Here is a 19,609-nt window from a genome sequence, read left to right as displayed (position 1 = left end):
AATCCCACTAAAATCAGGGACTAGACAAGGCTGCCTACTCTTTCCCTACCTATTCAATATGGTACTCAAAGTCCTAACCAGAGCAATTAGACAACAAAAAGAGGCCAAAGGTTATGTGTTTATAAAAAAGATAAAAGATATATCCCAGGTTTCGGCAACAATGTTAAGAAAAAGATAGAGAGAATGGGGGGTGTATGGTCTATGGAGGTGTGGTGAGGCGTGGGGGTAGTGGACCCATGTTGGGAATCTCTTCCCCCTGAGGGATTAGCCACATGGACGGTATAGTACAGAATAGAGTTTATTCAGGGCATGGGGAGGGGAGTTAAGAGGGTAGTAGGGGCAGAAAGAGAGAGGAGGAGAAGAGGAGTAGAGAAGTAGAGGCAGGCCATGAGCATGTGGAGAGAGAGGGTGGGAGGGAATAGGCAGAGGATGGACAAAGGGGTAAGAGAGCAAGAGAGAAGAACAAGAGAGAGCAGGAGAGAGAAGAAGGGGCAAGCAGCTCTTTTATAGTGCCAGGTTAGTGTGGGGCAGAGCATACCTGGCTGTTGCCAGGTAACTGTGGGGTAGAGTTTACAGAATCTCAACAAAAGGGATAAGAATTGGAAAGGAAGAAGTCAAAATATCACTATTTGCAGATTATATGATAGTCTACTTAAGTGAACCCAAAAATTTCACCAGAGAACTTTTAAACCTGATAAACAACTTCAGCAAAGTGGCTGGATATAAAATTAACTCAAACAAATCAGTAGCCTTCCTCTACTCAAAGGACAAACAGGCTGAGAAAGAAATTAGAGAAACGACACCCTTCACAATAGTCACAAATAATATAAGATACCTTGGCGTGACTCTAACCAAGCAAGTAAAAGATCTGTATAACAAGAATTTCAAGTTTCTGAAGAAGAAATTAAAGAAAATCTCAGAAGATGGAAAGATCTCCCATGCTAATGGATTAGCAGGATTAATATAGTAAAAATGGTCATCTTGCCAAAAGCAGTCTACAGATTCAATGCAATCTCCATCAAAATCCCAACTCAAGTCTTCATAGAGTTGGAAAGAGCAATTTGAAAATTCATTTGAAATAACAAAAAAACCCAGGGTAACAAAAACTATTCTCAACAATAAAATAAGTGCTGGGAGAATCACCATTCCCAACCTAAGCTGTATTATAGAGTAATAATGATAAAATCTGTATGGTATTGGTACAGAGACAGGCAGTGGATAAAAAGTCAGCATCTTCAACAAATGGTGCTGGTTCAACTGGAGGTCAGCATGCAGAAGAGTGCAAATGGATCCTTTCTTATCAAATTGACAAAGCTCAAGTCCAAGTGGATCAAGGATCTCCACATAAAACCCGATACACTGAAACTAATAGAACAAAAAGTAGGGAAGAGCCTCAAATACACAGGCACAGGGGGAAATTTCCTGAACAGAACACCAATAGCTTATGCTTTAAGATCAAGAGTTGACAAATAGAACCTCATGAAATTGCAGAGCTTCTTTAAGGCAAAGGACATTGTCAATAGGACAAAAAGACAACCAACAGTTTGGTAAAAGATCTTTACCAATCCTATATCCGATAGAGGGCTTATATCCGATATATACAAAGAACTCAAGAAGTTAGACGCTAGAGAATCAAATAACCTTACTAAAAAATTAAGGACTGAGCTAAACAAAGAAGTCTCGACTGAGGAATATGGAATAGCTGAGAAGCACCTAAAGAATTGTTTGACATCGGTAGTCATCAGGGAAATGCAAATCAAAACAACTCTGAGATTACAACTCACACCAGTCAGAATTGCTAAGATAAAAAACTCAGATGACAGCAGATGTTGGCGTGCATGTGGAGAAAGAGGAACACTCCTTCATTTTTGTTGGGATATCAAGCTGGTACAACCACTCTGGAAGTCAGTCTGGCAGTTCCTCAGAAAATTTGATATAGTACTACCTGAGGACCCAACTATACTACTCTTGGGCATATACCCAAAAGATGTTCCAACATATAACAAGGACACATACTCCATTATGTTCATAGCAGCCTTATTTATAATAGCCAGAAGCTGGAAAGAACCCAGATGTCCTTCACCAGGGGAATGGATACAGAAAATGTGGTACATTTACACAGTGGACTACTACTCCTCTATTAAAAACAATGACTTCATGAAATTCTTAGGCAAATGGATGGAACTAGAAAATGTCATCCTGAATAAGGTAACCCAATCACTAAAGAACACACATGGGGGCTGGAGAGATGGCTCAGTGGTTAAAAACATTGACTGCTCTTCCACAGGTCCTGAGTTCAATTCCCAGCAACCACATGGTGGCTCACAACCATCTGTAATAGAATCTGATGTCCTCTTCTGGTGTGTCTGAAGACAGCTACAGTGTACTTATATATAATAAATGAATACATAAATAAATAAATCTTAAAAAAACATATACATGGTATACACTCACTGATAAGTGGGTATTAGCCCAAAAGCTAGGAATGTCCAAGATATAATCCATAGACCACATGAAGCTCAAGAAGGAAGACCAAAGTGTGGATGCTTCAGTCCTTCTTAGAAGGGGAAACAAAATATTCACAGGAGGAAATACAGAGACAAAGTGTGGAGCAGAGACTGAAGGAAAGGCCATCCTGAGACTGCCCCACCTGGGGATCCATCCCATATAATGCTTCTAAACCCAGACAACATTGTGGATGCCAAAAAGTGCATGCTGTCTGGTGCCTGATATGACTGAGCCTGAGAAATTCAGAGTCGGATGCTCTCAACCAACCAATGGACTGAGAATGGGGTCCCAAAGGGAGGAATTAGAAAAAGTACTAAAGGAGCTGGAGGGGGTTTCAACCCCACAGAAAGAACAACAATAACCAACGAACCACCGGAGCTCCCAGAGACTAAACCATCAACCAAAGAGTACACATGGAGAGACCCGTGGCTCTAGACCCATATGTAGCAGAGAATGGCCTTATCAGGCATCAAGGAGAGGAGATGCCCTTGGCCCTGTGAAGGCTCAATACCCCAGTATAGGAGAATGCCAGGGCAGGGAGGTGGGAAGGAGTGGTTGATTGAATGAACACTTTCATAGAGGTAGGGGGGGAGGTGGGATGGGAGAGGGGAATTCTAGAGGGGAATCTCAGAAAGGGGATAACATTTGAAATGTAAGTAAAGAAAATATCCAATAAAAACAATGATTGCATTAAAATAATTAAGCCAAGAGATATCAGGCACCTCCAGTTCTTTTCAGTAGGCCATCCTGACAAATGCTTCAGCCAACTATTTAACAAACTTTTGATTATGTTTTTTTAAGCTGTAAAACCTCCATATTAAATCTAGACTCTACTCAGAGAGCCCAAATTAATAAACTCAGTCTGATCCAGTTTTATGTTCCTTCCCCCATTATCCCACACCCTGAGATTCCACTGCCACACACATTCTTTATTAGAGAGGGGAGAGGAGAGAGAGAGAGAGACAGAGACAGAGAGACAGACAGAGACAGAGAGAGACAGAGAGAGAGAGAGACACTGAGAGAGAGAGAGAGCAATGTATTCATCCAGGGCTGTCTGTGAAAGCATGGAGAAAGCATCATGAGAATAGCAGGCTCTTAGAGGATGAGTGCCTGGTGTGGGTGGGAGAGGGTCTCTTGAGTTATAGGGACTTAGGCTACAAGAGGAGAGGAGAAGGATGCTTCATGGACTTTGAAATGAACAACAGGTTCTTGTGACACTGAGGGAGCCTGGAGGCCAGCATGGATTTGAATTGCTTTGAATTGCTGATCAGCTTCACAGGTAACCATAGGTCCCTCTGCCACAAGTAAAGAAAATGACTTCTTTTGGCAGATGGAAACCAGTTTCATTCATTTCTAAAGAATGCTGGCTTTTATATAACATTCAGAAACTCTCCTATAGTTCAGCTATGCTCATTTCTAGATATTTGGACTGCCTGCTGGACTACCTGAGACTTAACCTCCCCTAGACTGCTGCTTGAATGAATCAGCAAGTGCATTGAGCTCTTTAGTATTTTAGCCCATGTACCTTCTCATCAACTACACTTTCTCTCTTCTAGGAGCCCGTTAAGCCTTTAGTCAGGTTATAGATCTAGAGGTAGGCTGTTACAGACATCAGCATTGTCTTGTCTGGTATCTCTTTCACAGCTGATTTAGCAGATAATGAAGGATTAATTTCCTCATTTAAGTCAGAAAAGGCAATAGTTCAGGAGATGGGGTGGGAGAACATCTTCTTTTGAAGGAGAAGAAACTACCTCAGGTGAGATAAACCCTTGAGAATTTGAGGGTTTCAATGTTCTAAGCTTCAGTAAGGTCGTCCCACACATCTCCACCCCTAAGTTATAACATTCCATGCTTTACCAGTTAATGCCTTTACTTTAATCTTCCAGGCTGAAACTTTAATTAAAGAAATTGGAGAGATCTTACATTAGCAGCTTAATAGCTTATCTGAAAGCTCTAGAACAAAAAGAAGCAAATACAGTCAAGAGGAGTAGACAGCAGGAAATAATAAACTCAGTGCTGAAGTCAACTAGGTAGAAACAAAGAGAGAACTATACAAAGAATCAACAATTATGCCAATCTTACAATGACGGCTTTAGTTTGGTTTTTTACAGAACTTCTTGAACTTTGTGGCTACTTAAGAGAAGATTCCAGGGCACACTTACAAACCTTTAGAATGTTTATGCACCAGCATCATCATTGACCTTATTTTTCCACAAACTGTCAAAGTTTTATATACAGAGTCATCAAGTTCATTGCCTCTCACAGTTTTGATTCGGGATAATCAGACGTACTTAAGTTTGTAAAATAGTTCACACAGTGGACTTCCTGTATTCTCTGAGTGTCTCATCACATCTGTTTCTTATCTCCCTGCCTGGGTTTTGCATCCTAGTCCAGTCCAAACAAAAACTTAAAAATTCCAACTGCTTAAGTACAAGTTTCATGCCTTAAGAACAACATTTAGAGAGAGAGGGGAAAAAAGAGCAACACGTGTAAAGAGATTTTAAATGTTTTATGTAGCCAAGAATCCAAAGTGTTTATAAAAATAAATAAATAATGGCTCATACAGAGAAGTCTAGAAACTGATGAATGTGGAGTAAGTTCCTGCATCCTTGGAATATTCGTATGTGTGTTCTGAGTCCTACACTTCCAAGTAAGATGTAGAAAAGTATTCCCTTGTACAGTGGTAAGTAGACAACCTAGCATCATGAAGATTATTATCCTGCAGAGTAAAACTGAAAATTATCTGTCACCTGTTAGAGAAAATGAAGGAAAAAGGGCTAAACAAGCAGATAGGAGCCCCAGAAGATAGCACATCAGAGTCAGGAGGAGGTTTTTGTTCCTGATTTAGCAATAGAACAGCTATTGTGGGGGCATGGACAAGTTCAGTCAAGGTAATGTCGAAAACTCCTTCACATTTTGGCTGAACTTGGTAACACCCAGTTTTGGTAACAGGTTTGTTTTGTGTCCTTGATTGTTACAGATTTTAGAGGCACTTCTGCAGGTTTTACATGTCCTTTTGGGAATGTGCCAGGCCTTGGAGATTCAAGAGAAAGGTATGATTATAAATCTTCAATACTATTTTATTTTAGTTATCATTATTTGTGTGTAGTGGTGAAAGGATAGCTAACTCTGGGAGTCAGTTCTTCTTCTACCATGGGATCCAGGAATCCAATGCAGTTCATCAGGTTGGGTCATTGTTTGTTTCTCCTTTCCCTTGTCTTTACTGTTTTCTGTTTCTCTGTTTTATTTTTTTTCTGCTTTCTATATACCTGAAGGGTAAAAACTTTTCTGTTGGGCTGTTTGTTGTATGCTGGTTACTGAGCGACCACATGGGGTTATGAGCACAGTTTCTCTTACAAACGCCACCATTTTCAACCAGTGAGCCTCAGTGTTGTCAGGTCTATGAGGATAGTTTAGCTGACTTTTGTGGGCCACTTTCCTATAGTGTAAATAGGGCAATGAATGTAATCTGTGGCAGTCACAGTACCTAAACCCAACTATCGTACTGTTTGGGATGTTCCATGAGTAGATCAATACTTCCCAAGGAAAGCAAATGTGATAAAGACACAGTCTGACTTCATTGGTTGTGGTAGTTTGAATATACTTGGCCTAGCTAGGGGCACTATAGGGGTGTGTGGCTTTGTTAGAGTAGGTGTGGCCTTGTTGCAGTAGGTGTATCACTGTGGGAGGTAGACTTTAAGACCCTCATCCTTGCTACCTTGCTATCAGTCTTCTCCTGTTTGCCTTTGGTACAAGATGTTGAACCCTCACCACCTTCTACACCATGCCTGCCTGGATGCTGTCATGCTTTCTGTCTTGATTATAATAGAACCTCAGAACCTGTAAGCCAGGCCCAATTAAATGTCCTCATAAGAGTTGGTCATGGTGTCTGCTCAGAGTAGTAAAACCCTAAGACACTGGTAATGCCATATTATCAGGGGATAAATAGCTAATGACATTTTTAATATGACATTAGCAGTGTCTTAGGGTTTTACTGCTGTGAGCAGACACCAGTAATGCCATATTAAAAGTGTCGTTAGTTATCCCTTGATAACTGTGGCTTCTTCTCAGCCTTCACAGTCAGTACAAATGGGTTGTAAAATGTTAGCCAGTACAATTTGGTGCAGTATGGCTGTCATCAGTCACTCCCACCTTATATCTCTTCTTGGTCTTCTAGAATACCTTTGCAAGTATGCAATCCCCTGCCTGATAGGAATCTCAAGATCTTTTGGACGATACAGCAATTCAGAAGAATCTCTCCTCTCAAAGCTTTTTCCCAAAGTCCCTCCTCATTCCCTGAGAATCCCAGAGGAGCTAGAAGGAGTCCGAAGGCGTTCCTTTAATGACTTCCGCTCCATCCTGCCCAGCAACCTGCTGACTGTGTGCCAGGAGGGCACACTGAAAAGGAAAACCAGCAGTGTGTCCAGCATCTCTCAGGTGAGGTGGATTCCCAGGGGTGGACTCAGGGAGAACTTCAGTAAGCATCCATGCAAAGAAAATAAGCGTGTGTAGTTTGAAGTTCTCATTAGGATTTTCTTGTTATAATAAAAAGATTTGCTCCTTTTGTTCTGTGTTTGAGAAGGGGTCTCACACTGTAGCCGAGAGTAGAACTCACATATAAACCGGGTGGCCTAGAGCTATGGTCCCCTTTCCTCACCTCTGAGTGCTGAGACTGCAGATGTGAGCCGCCACACTTGCTTAAGACTGATCCCATTTAAGCCTTTTTGGCTTGTTTATTTTTTTAATTGGAATAGAGGCTCACTCTACAGGCTAGGGTGGCCTCAGACCTGCATAGACCGTCCTGCCTCACCTTCCTCAGTACTTGGATTCCGAGTGTGCACCAGCACACTTGGCTTTTTAAAATTCTTTGTTTATCATAGTACCAGAGATCAACTTCCTAGGGTTTTACATGTGTGAAACGAGTTTTTTTTTAGAGGATTTTTGCTACATACATGCTGGCCTCAAGCACACATTCTGCCTCTGCCTCCTAAGTCCTGAGCATGGGAGAATGCTGCCATGCCAGGCCTCTTTTTAAGATTTGTCAGTGATTTCATAGTTGTAGAATGTTTGGTTTCCAGACTGCTCCTAGTGGTTTGTTTTTTATTTCCTTTGTGTGTGTGTGTGTGTGGGGGGGGGGGTTCTTTGTTTTTTGTTTTTTGAGACATGTAGCCCAGGCTGGCCTCAGAGTCGGTGTGACAATGAACTTGAACATGAACCTCCTGCTGCCATCACTCTGGTGCTAGGATTACACATGTGCACCTCATCAGTAACCGGATGTGTGTCAGTCAGGGCTCCCGGAGGAGCAGACTGACAGAGTGACTGTGTGCCCATGTAGAGTGGCTTTCAAGGGAGGCCAAAAGTGGCTGTTCACAAACAGAAGGTCCAAGAATCCAGTATTTTTCAGTGTATGAGAATGGATGTTGCAGTTTGGCTTTTGTGTATCTGTGGCTTCAGAATTCTTAAGTAGCCTCTGACGCCAGTGAAGGAATGAACTCACCAGCAAAGCAAGACATGCAAAGAGCAAGTTTCTTCTCCCATGGCCTTTATATGTGCTGCCACCAGAAGGTGTAGCCCAGATTCAACACGTATCCTTCCACCTCAAAAGTATTAAAGATGGACCCAGCATCTTGGATTGTAGTTGATTCCAGATAGTCCAGTTGACAACCAAGACCAGGCACCAGAGGACTGACCCAGGACTTCCTAAATAAGGAACTGGCTGCATCACCGTCCCCCAGACTTCATTCTGAGATAGTTGGCTCCAGTAAGCATGTGATTCAGAGGCTCCCAGGACAGCTCGTAGCCATCTTTAACTCCAGTTCCAGGGGTTCCTTTGGCTTCCTGGGACACTAGTCACGTGTGACACACTGACAGACATACATGCAGATAAAATAGCCATACATACGAAGAACTTGAATAAAAATAAAAGTTTTAACAAAAAAAATAGTATGCAATTGGGAGCTGGGATGATGGCTGGCATGTAAGTTCTTGCTTTGTAAGCAGGAGAACATGAGTCCAGTCCCTAGAACTCAATACTGAGTGTTTGTGCTGTACACTTGTAATCCTAGCACAGGGGAGCCTGTGCTGGCTGACTGACCAGTCTGGCTTCATTAGTAATAATACCTGAGGTTGTCCTCTAACCTCCACACACACCCACACACACAAATGTACTTACACGAAACATCCACATACATATATATACATATGTACCAGCAAAATATATAATTGGGGCTCAAAGGTTAAGTGTGCTTACGTTTCTTGCATATGACCTGGGTTCAGTTGCTAGCACCTGTGTCAGGTGATTCACTCCAATTCCAGGGAATCCATTGTCTCTCATGGCTTCCAAGAGCTCCTCTCTACACATGGTGCAACTAAACTCAGACAGGAATACATCTACACATAGAAATAATGAGTAAAGTTTTAAAAATTGTTATCTTTGGGAAATAAATGAAGAAGTGTATAAATGAACTGGGCTAGCAAACATGCCTGCATTCCCAGTATTAAACCAGCTGCAACAAGAGAATCATGTTTGAAGCTAGATGGCAAGATGCTGTTTCATTTTTAAAGACGTGGTTAAGAGTACTGGCTGCCCTTCCAGAGGATCCACGTTCAACTTGCAGCGCCATATGGCAGCTCACAGCTGTCTAGAACTCCAGTTTCAGGAGATTTGACCCCCTCACACAGATACATGTTCAAGCAAAGCACCAGTACACATGAAACGTACGTGCATACATACATACATACATACATACATACATACATACATACATAAAGTAATCTATCACTTTGAGTGAGTTGTAGCTTCATATCTGTAAGACTCTGGGGTTCTGTAGCTAGCACCATTTTCCTTAGAAACCTCATATGCACACATGTGGAAAAAGGATAACACAAAGTTTAAGAAAAATTCAGCTCTAGATGGGTGTGAAGCTGCACTTCTATAATCCCCACACTCAGGAAACAGAGGACGTGCCACCACATCATGTTCTCTGTTGCATGTTTATCCAGCTTGCATAGCAAATTCCAGTCTGGCCATTGCTAGGTAGTAAGGCTTTGTCCCTCAGAAAAGCTGGGAAGAAGATTCAGTTCAGCAAACAAATACAAAATGTATAGTTAGTCTAATGAGAGAATACACAGCAAAAAATGCTATAACAGCAGTAGACTTCAGAGAGGAATAAGGCTTTGACACTGACTTCAAGTGTGCACATTAGGTTGGTAGACGACAGACCTGTACTGAAATAAGTAATTGGGTTCCCAGGAGCCTTTTTTGATCTGTACCTTGTGATTTTTCAGGTTAGCCCAGAGCGTGGTATACCCCCTCCCAGCTCCCCTGGAGGATCTGCTTTTCACTATTTTGAAGGTAGGTTTCACCTGAGAACCAGTATTGATCTAGTATCAGACAACAGGTTCTCAGTGATTTCTTGTGATGTTAAGGATACTGGGACTGACCCTCTGTTATCATGCATTCAGAGTGGTGAGCTTTTACTCCTGTTTACACACACACACACACACACACACACACACACACACACACACACACGCATGCGCCATAGCACTTGCGCCATAGCACAAATATGGAGATGAAAGATCAGATTTGGGGAATTGGTTCTCTTTCTGGATCATGGAATCCAGGGATCACACTTCAACTGTTAGGCTTGAATTTTTACCCACTAAGCCATCTTGCCAAAAGTGATGTAAATAAAGATCATATTGCAAGGCTAGTCTAAGAGAAGGAGATTTTGAAAAGGAAGAGTATAGTTATTTACTATTATGAACACAGTTTATGTGTGTTTAAGAACCAATGGCTAAATTTATCCAGCTCAAAGTCTCACTTAACCCCCAAAACTCTATCTTCCAGACCCAGAGGCTGTTTCTCACTTGCCTGCCCATAAACATTCCTGATTTGGCAAGAGGAGCTCCTCTTGGTGACTGTTGTCCTTCAAACATATCTGTTAGGTGGCTGAATGGGAAGATACCTGAATAATGCTGTCTGTCCGAGCCTGTGTTTCCCTCAGCAGATCTGCCACCTTCTCTGTGCTGACAAGCTCAGGAGCAGAGTGTTGATAACATAGCAACAGAAGTGTGCCTCACTGTAAGGGATGCAGTAGTATACGCTCTTCCAGAGTGTTTGCTCACATACCCCATTTCCCGTTGAAGTTTTGTAAAGACCCTCCCATTTCTGGCATTCTTCTACAGCACTAGATACATTTTTAATTTATTTTGAGGTACTGGGGTTGAGCCAGTGCCTGTAAGTACTAAGCAAGTACAATATGTGAGCTCTATCCCCACATTCTGTAAATAATTGTTTTGCTTGGTGTGGTGGTATGCATCTATAATCCCAGCCCTGGGGAAGCGGAGGCAGACCAGCTCTCATTCAGGTCTAGCCTACACTACAAACTGGACCTTCTCTCAAAAAAGCAACATAGTTATTCTTTAAAAGCACAGTTTGCAGTGCTCTCAATGTTAATTCCAATTTTTTAATTTTTTTCTTCTCCAATTATTTTTTAACCTAAGACAGGATCTTGCTGGGTAGAGCAGGGTGGTCTTGAACTTGTAGCTATATTCCTACTTTTACCTCCCAAATTCTAGGATTACTAGCATGTATCACCACACCCACCTCCATAAATATATAAGCCCCAATCCTTAGGTCCCTGGTTCCTGCTGTTTTAGCTTTTGTCTCCAGCTGTGACCACTGTACACCAGCTCATTCACAAAGCTCTTTTCTTTCTTGTCATGCTGTCTGCCTGAGACGTATCTGCTGCCAGGTCACAATCTCTACTGTCCCTCTTGCTCCTTTAAACCTCTGTTCTCCCCTTGTTTCCTCCTTTGTCACTCTTTGGTACTTTGTTACTCTTGTTAGCATCTCAATCCCAGGGTCAAATTTCAAATTCCCCTTCTGTTGCTGGTTGGTAACCCTCCTTAGCCACAGCAGTGCTCTAAGTCTGCCTTAGTCACTTTATTGCCGTGAAGAGATACACTGACCAGGCAACTTATAAAAGAAAGTGTTCAGGAGCTAGAGAGGGGTTCAAAGGTTGCTATTGGTTGTTCTTGTTTCAATTTCCAGAACACACATTGTAGCTCACAGCCATTTGCAATCTTGGTTTCAGGGGATTCAGGAGGCACATGTGTGGTGCACATGTGTGCATGTTTGCAAAACACATGAAACAAACATTCATACACATAAAATAAATCTAAAAAAATTTTAAAGAAAGGGAAGAAAGTAGGGAAGGGAAAAAAAGAAGGGATTTAATTGTGGGCTTGTTTACAGTTTCAGAGATTGAGTTCATGACGGTCAGGAAGATAGGCAGCCAGGCATTATGGTAGAACAGTAGCTGAGAGCTTACATCCTGATCTGAAAAAGTAGAAGGTAGAGAGAGACACAGAGAAAAAAGGAGAGACTGGGCCTGATGTGGCCTTTTGAAACCTCAAAGTCAACTCCCAGTGATAACGTGCTTTCTAATCCTTCCCGATCAGTTCTACCAACTGGGGACCAGGAGTTCAAATCTGTGAGCCTATGGAGGCCATTCTCATTCAAGACACCACAAGCCCCAAGCCGGAGCAGGACCAAAAGCCCAAAGAAGTACTCATTTAATTTTATCTTGATAAGTAAAGTAAGTTTATCATAGGTCACTTCTGAACAGTGGCAATTACAGACAGCTCATTTTCCTGTCCCCATGAGTCCCTGTCTTTAAATGTCTGTAACTCCAAAGCCAAGCTGATATAAACCTGAGTTCAGAGTACTACCTAGTGTTGAGATGACAGAGACTGTTGAAAATGAGGTGCCGGTTAGAGCCAGACCAAAGGTTACCCCTGTTTTGCTATTGTCTGGCATGTAAAACAACTAAGTAGTTCCTAAGGCTAGGATCTAGGAGATTGGTTCCCTATTAATACACTGGTGATAGGTGCTCAGTTTATTTTGAAAAATTTCTCTTATTTTTCTTTGTTGACCTCTTTTTATATTTTTTTATTTAATTACTTTAGTGTTTCATTCAACTCAGGATGGTGATGCCTTCCAAGTGTTGGGAGCACACACACACACACACAAGTACACACACATGCACACAAACACACACACATACATAATTTTATTTTATTTTTTTAGATAAGGTCTTGCCGTGTTGTCCAGGCTTGCCTGGAGATTGTTATATGGTACAGGCTGGCCTCAAACTCTAAATCCTTCCGCCTTAGCCTCCCCAGTTTTGGGATTTAAAGGTGTGTTCCACCACTTAACTTGTGGCTTCCATCTGAAGTGTTTTGGAAATGACAGTTAAGTGGTGTGAAGTATGTTCTCAATACTGTACACCTTCACCACCACCCACATCCAGGACTCTTATCTTATGAAACCACAAGGCCCCATTTTCTCCAACCTAGTTCTTGGCAACCCATTTTTCTCTCTGTGATACGAACTCTCTAAGAGTTCTGTAGAAATGGACTCAAGCAGGACTTGCCTTTCTCTGTATGGCTCACACAATTATTTCTATTTCGCAACATCCCAGATTAAGTTTTATTGTCTGGGCTAAAAAAAAAAAAAAAAAATAGGATATCTGAGCTTTTGATTTGAGGCTTCTTGCCCCTTAGGGATTGGTGGTCTGGCCATTATTTCTTAATTTCAAAACAGGGCAAGAAAATGGATGATTCAGTGGTCCTATCAGAGGACATGAATTCAGTTCTCATGATCCACACTGGCTGGCTCACAGCCACCTGTGACTCTAGCTCTGACGGATCAGATGCTCTCTTCTGGCCTCCACAGGCACCCGTACCCATGTGCACATGCAAGGAGACATGTACACGCAGATCTTTAAAACTATAAGTATAAGGAAAGCTTTAGACATCCTGCCTCACCCTGATGTGACCAAGCAGCCCCCAGTGCCCTGCTTTCACCACTGTGAAGGACTGTACCCTCAAAACAGGAGCTGCCATAGGCCTTCCTCCTCACAGACAAGCAGTGCCGTGGAAACACTCCTGTACTCACACTCTGGAATTTCCCAGCACTCGATGGCTAAAGCAAGAGAAGCTGTGAGCTCATAGACACCGGGGATAAAATATCAATACCAACAAAAACAAAATGTACACACTGATCTGGTCTTTCTATGTTTCGTTTTGTCTTTCTCCTGACAGCATCTTGCCTGCCTGATGGGACTGCCTTGGAGCCCGAATACTACTTCTCTACCATCAGCTCCAGTTTCTCTGTCTCTCCTCTGTTCAATGGTATTACCTATAAGGAGTTCTATATTCCACTGGAAATGCTCCGGGAACTCTTAAACTTGGTGAGCAATCTCTGATGGGTAAACAGACCAAAGGAAAGCCAGTCAGAGGAAGGCTTGTTGCTTCTATTGTTGCCTGTTAGTTTTTTGTGAGCTGTGTAACCCTTGCTGGCCTTGAACTTACAACCTTCCTGTGTGTACCTCCCAAGGGTTAAGATGGCATGCATTACTATCCCTGGTAAACATTATTTCTCAGAGATTGAATCGGGGCCTCGTTGAGCTATATTTCAACCTTCAAAACAAACCAGTGAAAACCCAGGCAGCCCGTGGATGGGTGACAGTGGCATGCATGCCTAGTCCTCCATGCAGATGTGGCCACTTGGCAGAGTTGAATGAGGAGGAGTGAGGACTGCCCCTTTTTCAGGTCCCTTAGTCCAGATTTGCAGAGCCTCAGGACCAGTGTTCTGTTAAGTCTCTTTAAAAAGCAGTCTTGTAAAATTTTCAGTTTAGTGTGCAAAACACATTATTACATTAATAGACAACTTGCAAATAGTCTTATCCCCAGCACATACTTTCTATATGAGGCTTTTTTTTGAAATAGCAAACAGTTTTGATGACAGATTCAAGAAAAATATGTGTGCTTTTCCAACAATCCCAGGTTTAATAAAATTCTGCTCACAACCTTTTCATTCCAATAATAAAAGAATTTTCATTTTTGTATCCTTTGTATGCCTAGAAATATTGTATTACTGTAGCATAAAAAAATAAAATGATGTAATTTTTAACCTAAAAACAAAAGAAACAAACAACAACCCAGGTAGGCCTTGTTTCATCCTCCCAGGTGACTAGGATTATAGATCTGTGCCCTTAGGCCCAGCAGGTGCCTCTAGTTTTTTTTCTTTCCCTTTTTAACAAGAAAGGCGTAGAATATATGTTGAATATCTCTTATCCAGAATACTTGGTACCAGAAACATTTAGGATTTTGAGGTCATTTACAGGTTTTTTTTTTTTAACTTTGCATACGTGTGATGAGTATTTTAGGATGAACCCCAAATTTAAGCATGAAATTCTTTTGTTCTTCATATCCATGTTTCTTACATATATTGAAGGTTATATATGTGTTTATTTATTTTTTATTTGAAATAGGCTTGCTCTGTTGCCAAGACCAAAGTCAAATCTGAGCTCAAGAAATCCTTACATCATGACTTTTGGAGTGCCTGGTACCACATGCCTGGCTTATGCAATGCCTTGAATAATTTTGTCCGATGTGGAATTTACCACTTGGGGCAACATACTGTCATAAAAATAGTTTGGATTTAGGAACATTTGGGATTTCAGATTTTTCGTATGGGGTACTCAGTGTGTACCATTATTTCCAAATAAATAGATGTAATGAACTGGCAAATTACGGAAGGAAGGAGAGTAAAATTCCTTCCCTAAGGGAGATGCCCAGCAGTATCTGCCCCTCTTCCCCAGGCTCCAAGGACACACTGAAGCAGAATTTTGCTAAAGTCTACTCTAGGAAATAGTGACTTTATTGGGTGTCCTAACAGCACCTAGATGAGGAGTTAGGGTATCCAAACAGGGTTATGAACACTGCCCCCAACCCACTACACCTGGCGAGCTTTACCCCAAGACCCATAAGGGCTCCCCGCCCCACAGGCTTTCCCAGTTTCTACATGCTCTACCCTTTCCCTAGGCCATGTGCAGCATTTCAGTGTGCCAGGATCAGCAAGGACTCTAGGGAATATGTGTCCTACTCCAAGCCTGTGGGAGGGGGGGCTGGGAACTGTTAGCAAGTCCATCTGGCCTGGTCTTTTGAGGGGAGGGCACAGCTATACTCCACTGAACATGACGACTTTGAACTATTCACTCACAATACATTCTGTAGTGGTTTTCCTTTAATTCTTACACTGAGTGTATAGGAGAGACATCCTACATTTCCATTCAGAAGAGACAGGAGTTGAGTACATCAAGAATATGCAGACCCAGAGCAGGGTCAGGCTCAGTCCAAGCACTTAGACGCCACTAAACAGTGCTTTCTTTGCTGTGTTAATATAAAACCCAAGCTTTTCTAACTTGAGTTTCTTTGGGCAGCCTTTGAGGTGATACCACAGATAGTTTCGGTGCCATTGTTTGCGTGGGTCTTTAGCAGGAAGATTGCAGTGAGGTCCAGGCCAGCTGGGGATATAGAGTGAGACCCTGTCCCAAAAGCAAAAACTGAAATGAGGTTGGATGTGATGATGCATACCTTTAATCCCAGCGATAGAAATAGGAGAATGTTTATCAGTTTGAGACCAGTCAGAGCTACATAGTAAAACCCTGCTTCAGAGAGGGAGAGGGAGCAAGCCAAAGCTACACAAAGAAACCCTTCAAAAGTCAAGATAGGAAAAAAGAGGAATCTAACGCTGCCACTTCCAGGGAGTTTGTCAGTCACTTCCTTTATTTTATCACTCATAAGAAAGTCCCAAACAACGCCAGGGTAGTGAGGACACAGAGTGCGTGTGGCGTGGTGCTGTTCCACTTTCCAGCACATTATCTATACAGATCTATTGGGTTCTTTCTTTCATTTTGGTCTTAAATTTGTTTTAGATTTATTTACTTTATTTTGTGTGTGCAAATGCTTTATCTACATGTATATATGTGCTCCACGTGTGTGAATCCATGGAAGTCAGAGGGTGGCACCAGATCCCTCAATCGAGAGGTATAGGCAGTCGTGAGTCAGCATGTGGTGCTGTGAGCAAAACCTGGATCCTCCCCTGCAAGAACCACATGCTCTCAACCACTAAACCATCTTTCAGCCCCTGGCTTTTTTCTTGGCACCCAGCGTCTTGGGCACGCTAAGCATGTTCCTTTCCGTTGAGCCTCACCCACCTCAGCTTTACTGTGGGTTTTATCTCCCAGCATCTTTGTCACTGGGCAGAAGCTGGCATCCGTGTCTTCTTTGTGTCATTTGCTTCATGCAGTTTTTGTTTCCCTTACAGGTAAAGAAGGTTGTTGAGGAGCCTGTTCTCAAATCCTTAGATGAAATTGTAGCCAGTGTGGTGGAGGTACGTACCTTCTGAGGACATTACCATGAAATGAGCCTGACTGGCGTCTGCAAAGAGAAAGCAGGAATTGTTCACATGAGGGTTAGAGCGAAGGATAGTTTGTAGTGAGGCTTAGTTTATTTTCACCTTAGTTCCAACACACACACACACACACACACACACACACACTTGCCTACCTATGTCTGGCTCTTTTAATTACATCATGACACAGTGCCTCTGACTGGTGATCATGTCTCCACTCCACGACTGAAAGGTTCAGGTTAACTGATGTGCACGTCATACACTTAAGAAGCTTGGAGTCCGCCTGGATCTGGATTTTATATTCCTTGCTCCCTGGTACTTCCGAAGCTGCTTCTTTAAGCTGCCAGGTGTACTTACAGGGACATGCAAACCCTGACTTTTAAGTGTATGTGGTAAATAGCTGAGGGACTTTTTAAAAAATGTTTTTGGGGCCAAGGCCTACAGATGTAATTATTCAGCTATTACCTCTGGGTTCTGGGAAGTTTCAGAGTCTCAGTGGACATGCATTAGAGTGATATTATTGTGCTCTCTCTAGTCTCTCTGTGTGCGTGCGTGTGTGTGTGTGTGTGTGTGTGTGTGTGTGTGTGTGTGTGTGTGTGTTTGTGTGTGTGTTTTCGAATCTTTGCTCTAGTCCCAGGTTCCTTACTAAAACTGGTGCGTCTCACCCCTTCTGATGGTGACATGACAGACTGGGGAACCCCCGGGGTAAAGTATGAGGTAGAAGGAAGCCCCCAGGATCTTCAGTAACTTTGAACTGTCCCTTCTGCTCTACACTTGCCATCAGCAGACATTCCCATAATTCCAAGTTACAATCTGGTGCTTTTCTACAGATCTTCACACTTCAGTGTGAGCTGCCATGTGGATTCTGGGAATTAAACCCTGGCCCTCTGGAATAGCAATCAGTATTAACCACTGAATCATCTCTCCAACCCCATTTTTTTTGTCAGTATATAGTCATATATGGCTGAGGACATGCCAGGAAGCTGAGGCTTGAATACCGGGCAGGCTAACGTCTTGTACAATGGTTCTCAACCTTCCTGATGCTGTGACTCTTTAAAACAGTTCTTCGTGTTGTGGTGACCCCCCAGACATAAAACTTTTTTGGTTGCTACATCATAACTGTAAATTTGCTACTGTTATGAGTTGTGATGTAGACGTCTGATAGGAAGGACATCTGACTTATGACCTTCAAAGGGGTCATGACCCACAGGTTGAGAACCACTGTCTAGAGACTTGTTTGGTTTACATGCGACTTGTAGTGAAGTCATATGGGTCCTAAGGAAGAGTTGTGACTTTCTGGAGATTTCTTTAGGGCTTATCTTTTTTTTAATGTGTGAATGTTTTAACTGCATGTCTGTCCATGTACTATATACATACCTGATGCCTATGGAAGCCAAGAGAAGTCATTGGATTTCCCTGGAACTGGAATTACAGACAGTTGTGATTTACCATGAAGGTGCTAGGAATTGAACTCAGATCTTCTTAGAAAAGCAATAAGTGCCCTTAACCATGGACCCTTCTGTTCAGCCCCTTGATAGAGGAAATTGGTACTATGCATCCTAAGACCCTTTCTCCTGCGAGTGAACCAGGGTGATTCTGGTAGCTTTCTTTGTTAACAATTTGTTTTGTTTTGTTTTTTGTTTTTCAAGACAGAGTTTCTTGGTGTGGTACTGGCTGTCCTGGAACTCACTCTGTAGACCAGGCTGGTCCTGAACTCAGAGATCCACCTGCTTCTTACAGAGTGTTGGGATTAAAGGCATGTGCCACCACCATCATCCAGCTATCAATGTTGGATTTTATGATAAATATCTACTTGAAGAAATAGTTTCGTTCCAACAAACATGAGAAAAAGTCTTAAATGGCTGGATGTGTTGATTCAGGAGGCAGAAACAGTCAGATCTCTTTAAGTTTGAGGCCAGCCTGGCTAAAATAATTAGTTTCAGGACAGCTAGAGCTACACAGTAAGACCCTGCTTCAAACACTCCCCCTCAGAAAAGAGGAGTTTTAGATGTTGACCTTAAATACAAAACATACTATACATTTGCAGATAGCAAACTGTAGCTTATAGGCCTAGAGGACATTGGGTGAAGCTGGTGAGGGTTGCGGCTGCCCACGATGTGCGGCATGATGACTCTAAGGACACTCCGCAGATCTTGACTGCTTCAAGTCTGCCCATCCTATTTCCTCCCCTCTGCCTGCCAGGGTGCTGTAAGGACTGCCGAGGGGTGGCCAGGGTCCAGAGACCATAGCTCCTGTCAGTGCTGTCCTGATACCATCCTGCGAGTTCATACCTTCCTCCCCATTCTTTGTTCTCCATAGGACTCTCCACCCCTTTCAGCTGATAATATCCAGACGTTGCATGTTGGGGTTCAGGAATAGCCACACCAACCACATGAACATTGATCTCAATTAAGCAAGAATAGTTATTGAACACACACCCCATGACTGATCAGTCAGGACCACAGAAAGTACTTGGAAACCTAAATGTGGTACCAGTCTGTTCTCAGGGCAGGCTTATAAAGAAAAGAACCACAACGAGCTTATATACAGGTGCAGGAAGTGTTGCCCAGTGGTCAGCTCTGACTCAAGCCATTTTAGACATAACAGCTCATATTATCCTACATAAAGCCCTGTAGAATTTCTTATGATTAACAAACCAAATACAGAACATAATAGGATATACAATCAGTATGACCCTGCTCTGTGTCAAATTGTTTTTCTGTGTCAGTGACTGGCAGGCATATTACAGCAACAGTATGAAATAGCTGGTGGGCATGGAACAAAATGTCTGCAGCGATGCTGGGTTGGAGGTGGGGCAGGCAGAACTCAACA

The 19,609-nt window shown here is 42.4% G+C and overlaps 1 protein-coding gene across 1 annotated transcript in view; it reads left to right on the top strand.

Moving 5' to 3' along the window:
• PI4KA (phosphatidylinositol 4-kinase alpha) overlaps positions 1 to 19,609 on the top strand; it is a gene marked incomplete at its 5' end in the record, with an annotated part of 118,694 nt that overhangs the window by 21,915 nt on the left and 77,170 nt on the right. The window contains 5 exons of the mRNA XM_080918640.1: positions 5,489 to 5,561; positions 6,686 to 6,945; positions 9,796 to 9,862; positions 13,621 to 13,769; positions 16,691 to 16,756. Of these exons, the coding sequence (XP_080774766.1) occupies positions 5,489 to 5,561; positions 6,686 to 6,945; positions 9,796 to 9,862; positions 13,621 to 13,769; positions 16,691 to 16,756 (615 nt within the window). The remainder of the gene's footprint in view (positions 1 to 5,488; positions 5,562 to 6,685; positions 6,946 to 9,795; positions 9,863 to 13,620; positions 13,770 to 16,690; positions 16,757 to 19,609) is intronic.

The sequence above is a fragment of the Micromys minutus genome (assembly GCF_963924665.1).
Source record: "Micromys minutus genome assembly, chromosome: 7".
NCBI classification, from domain to species: Eukaryota; Metazoa; Chordata; class Mammalia; order Rodentia; family Muridae; genus Micromys; species Micromys minutus.
This window is presented reverse-complemented; position numbering and strand designations above follow the sequence as displayed.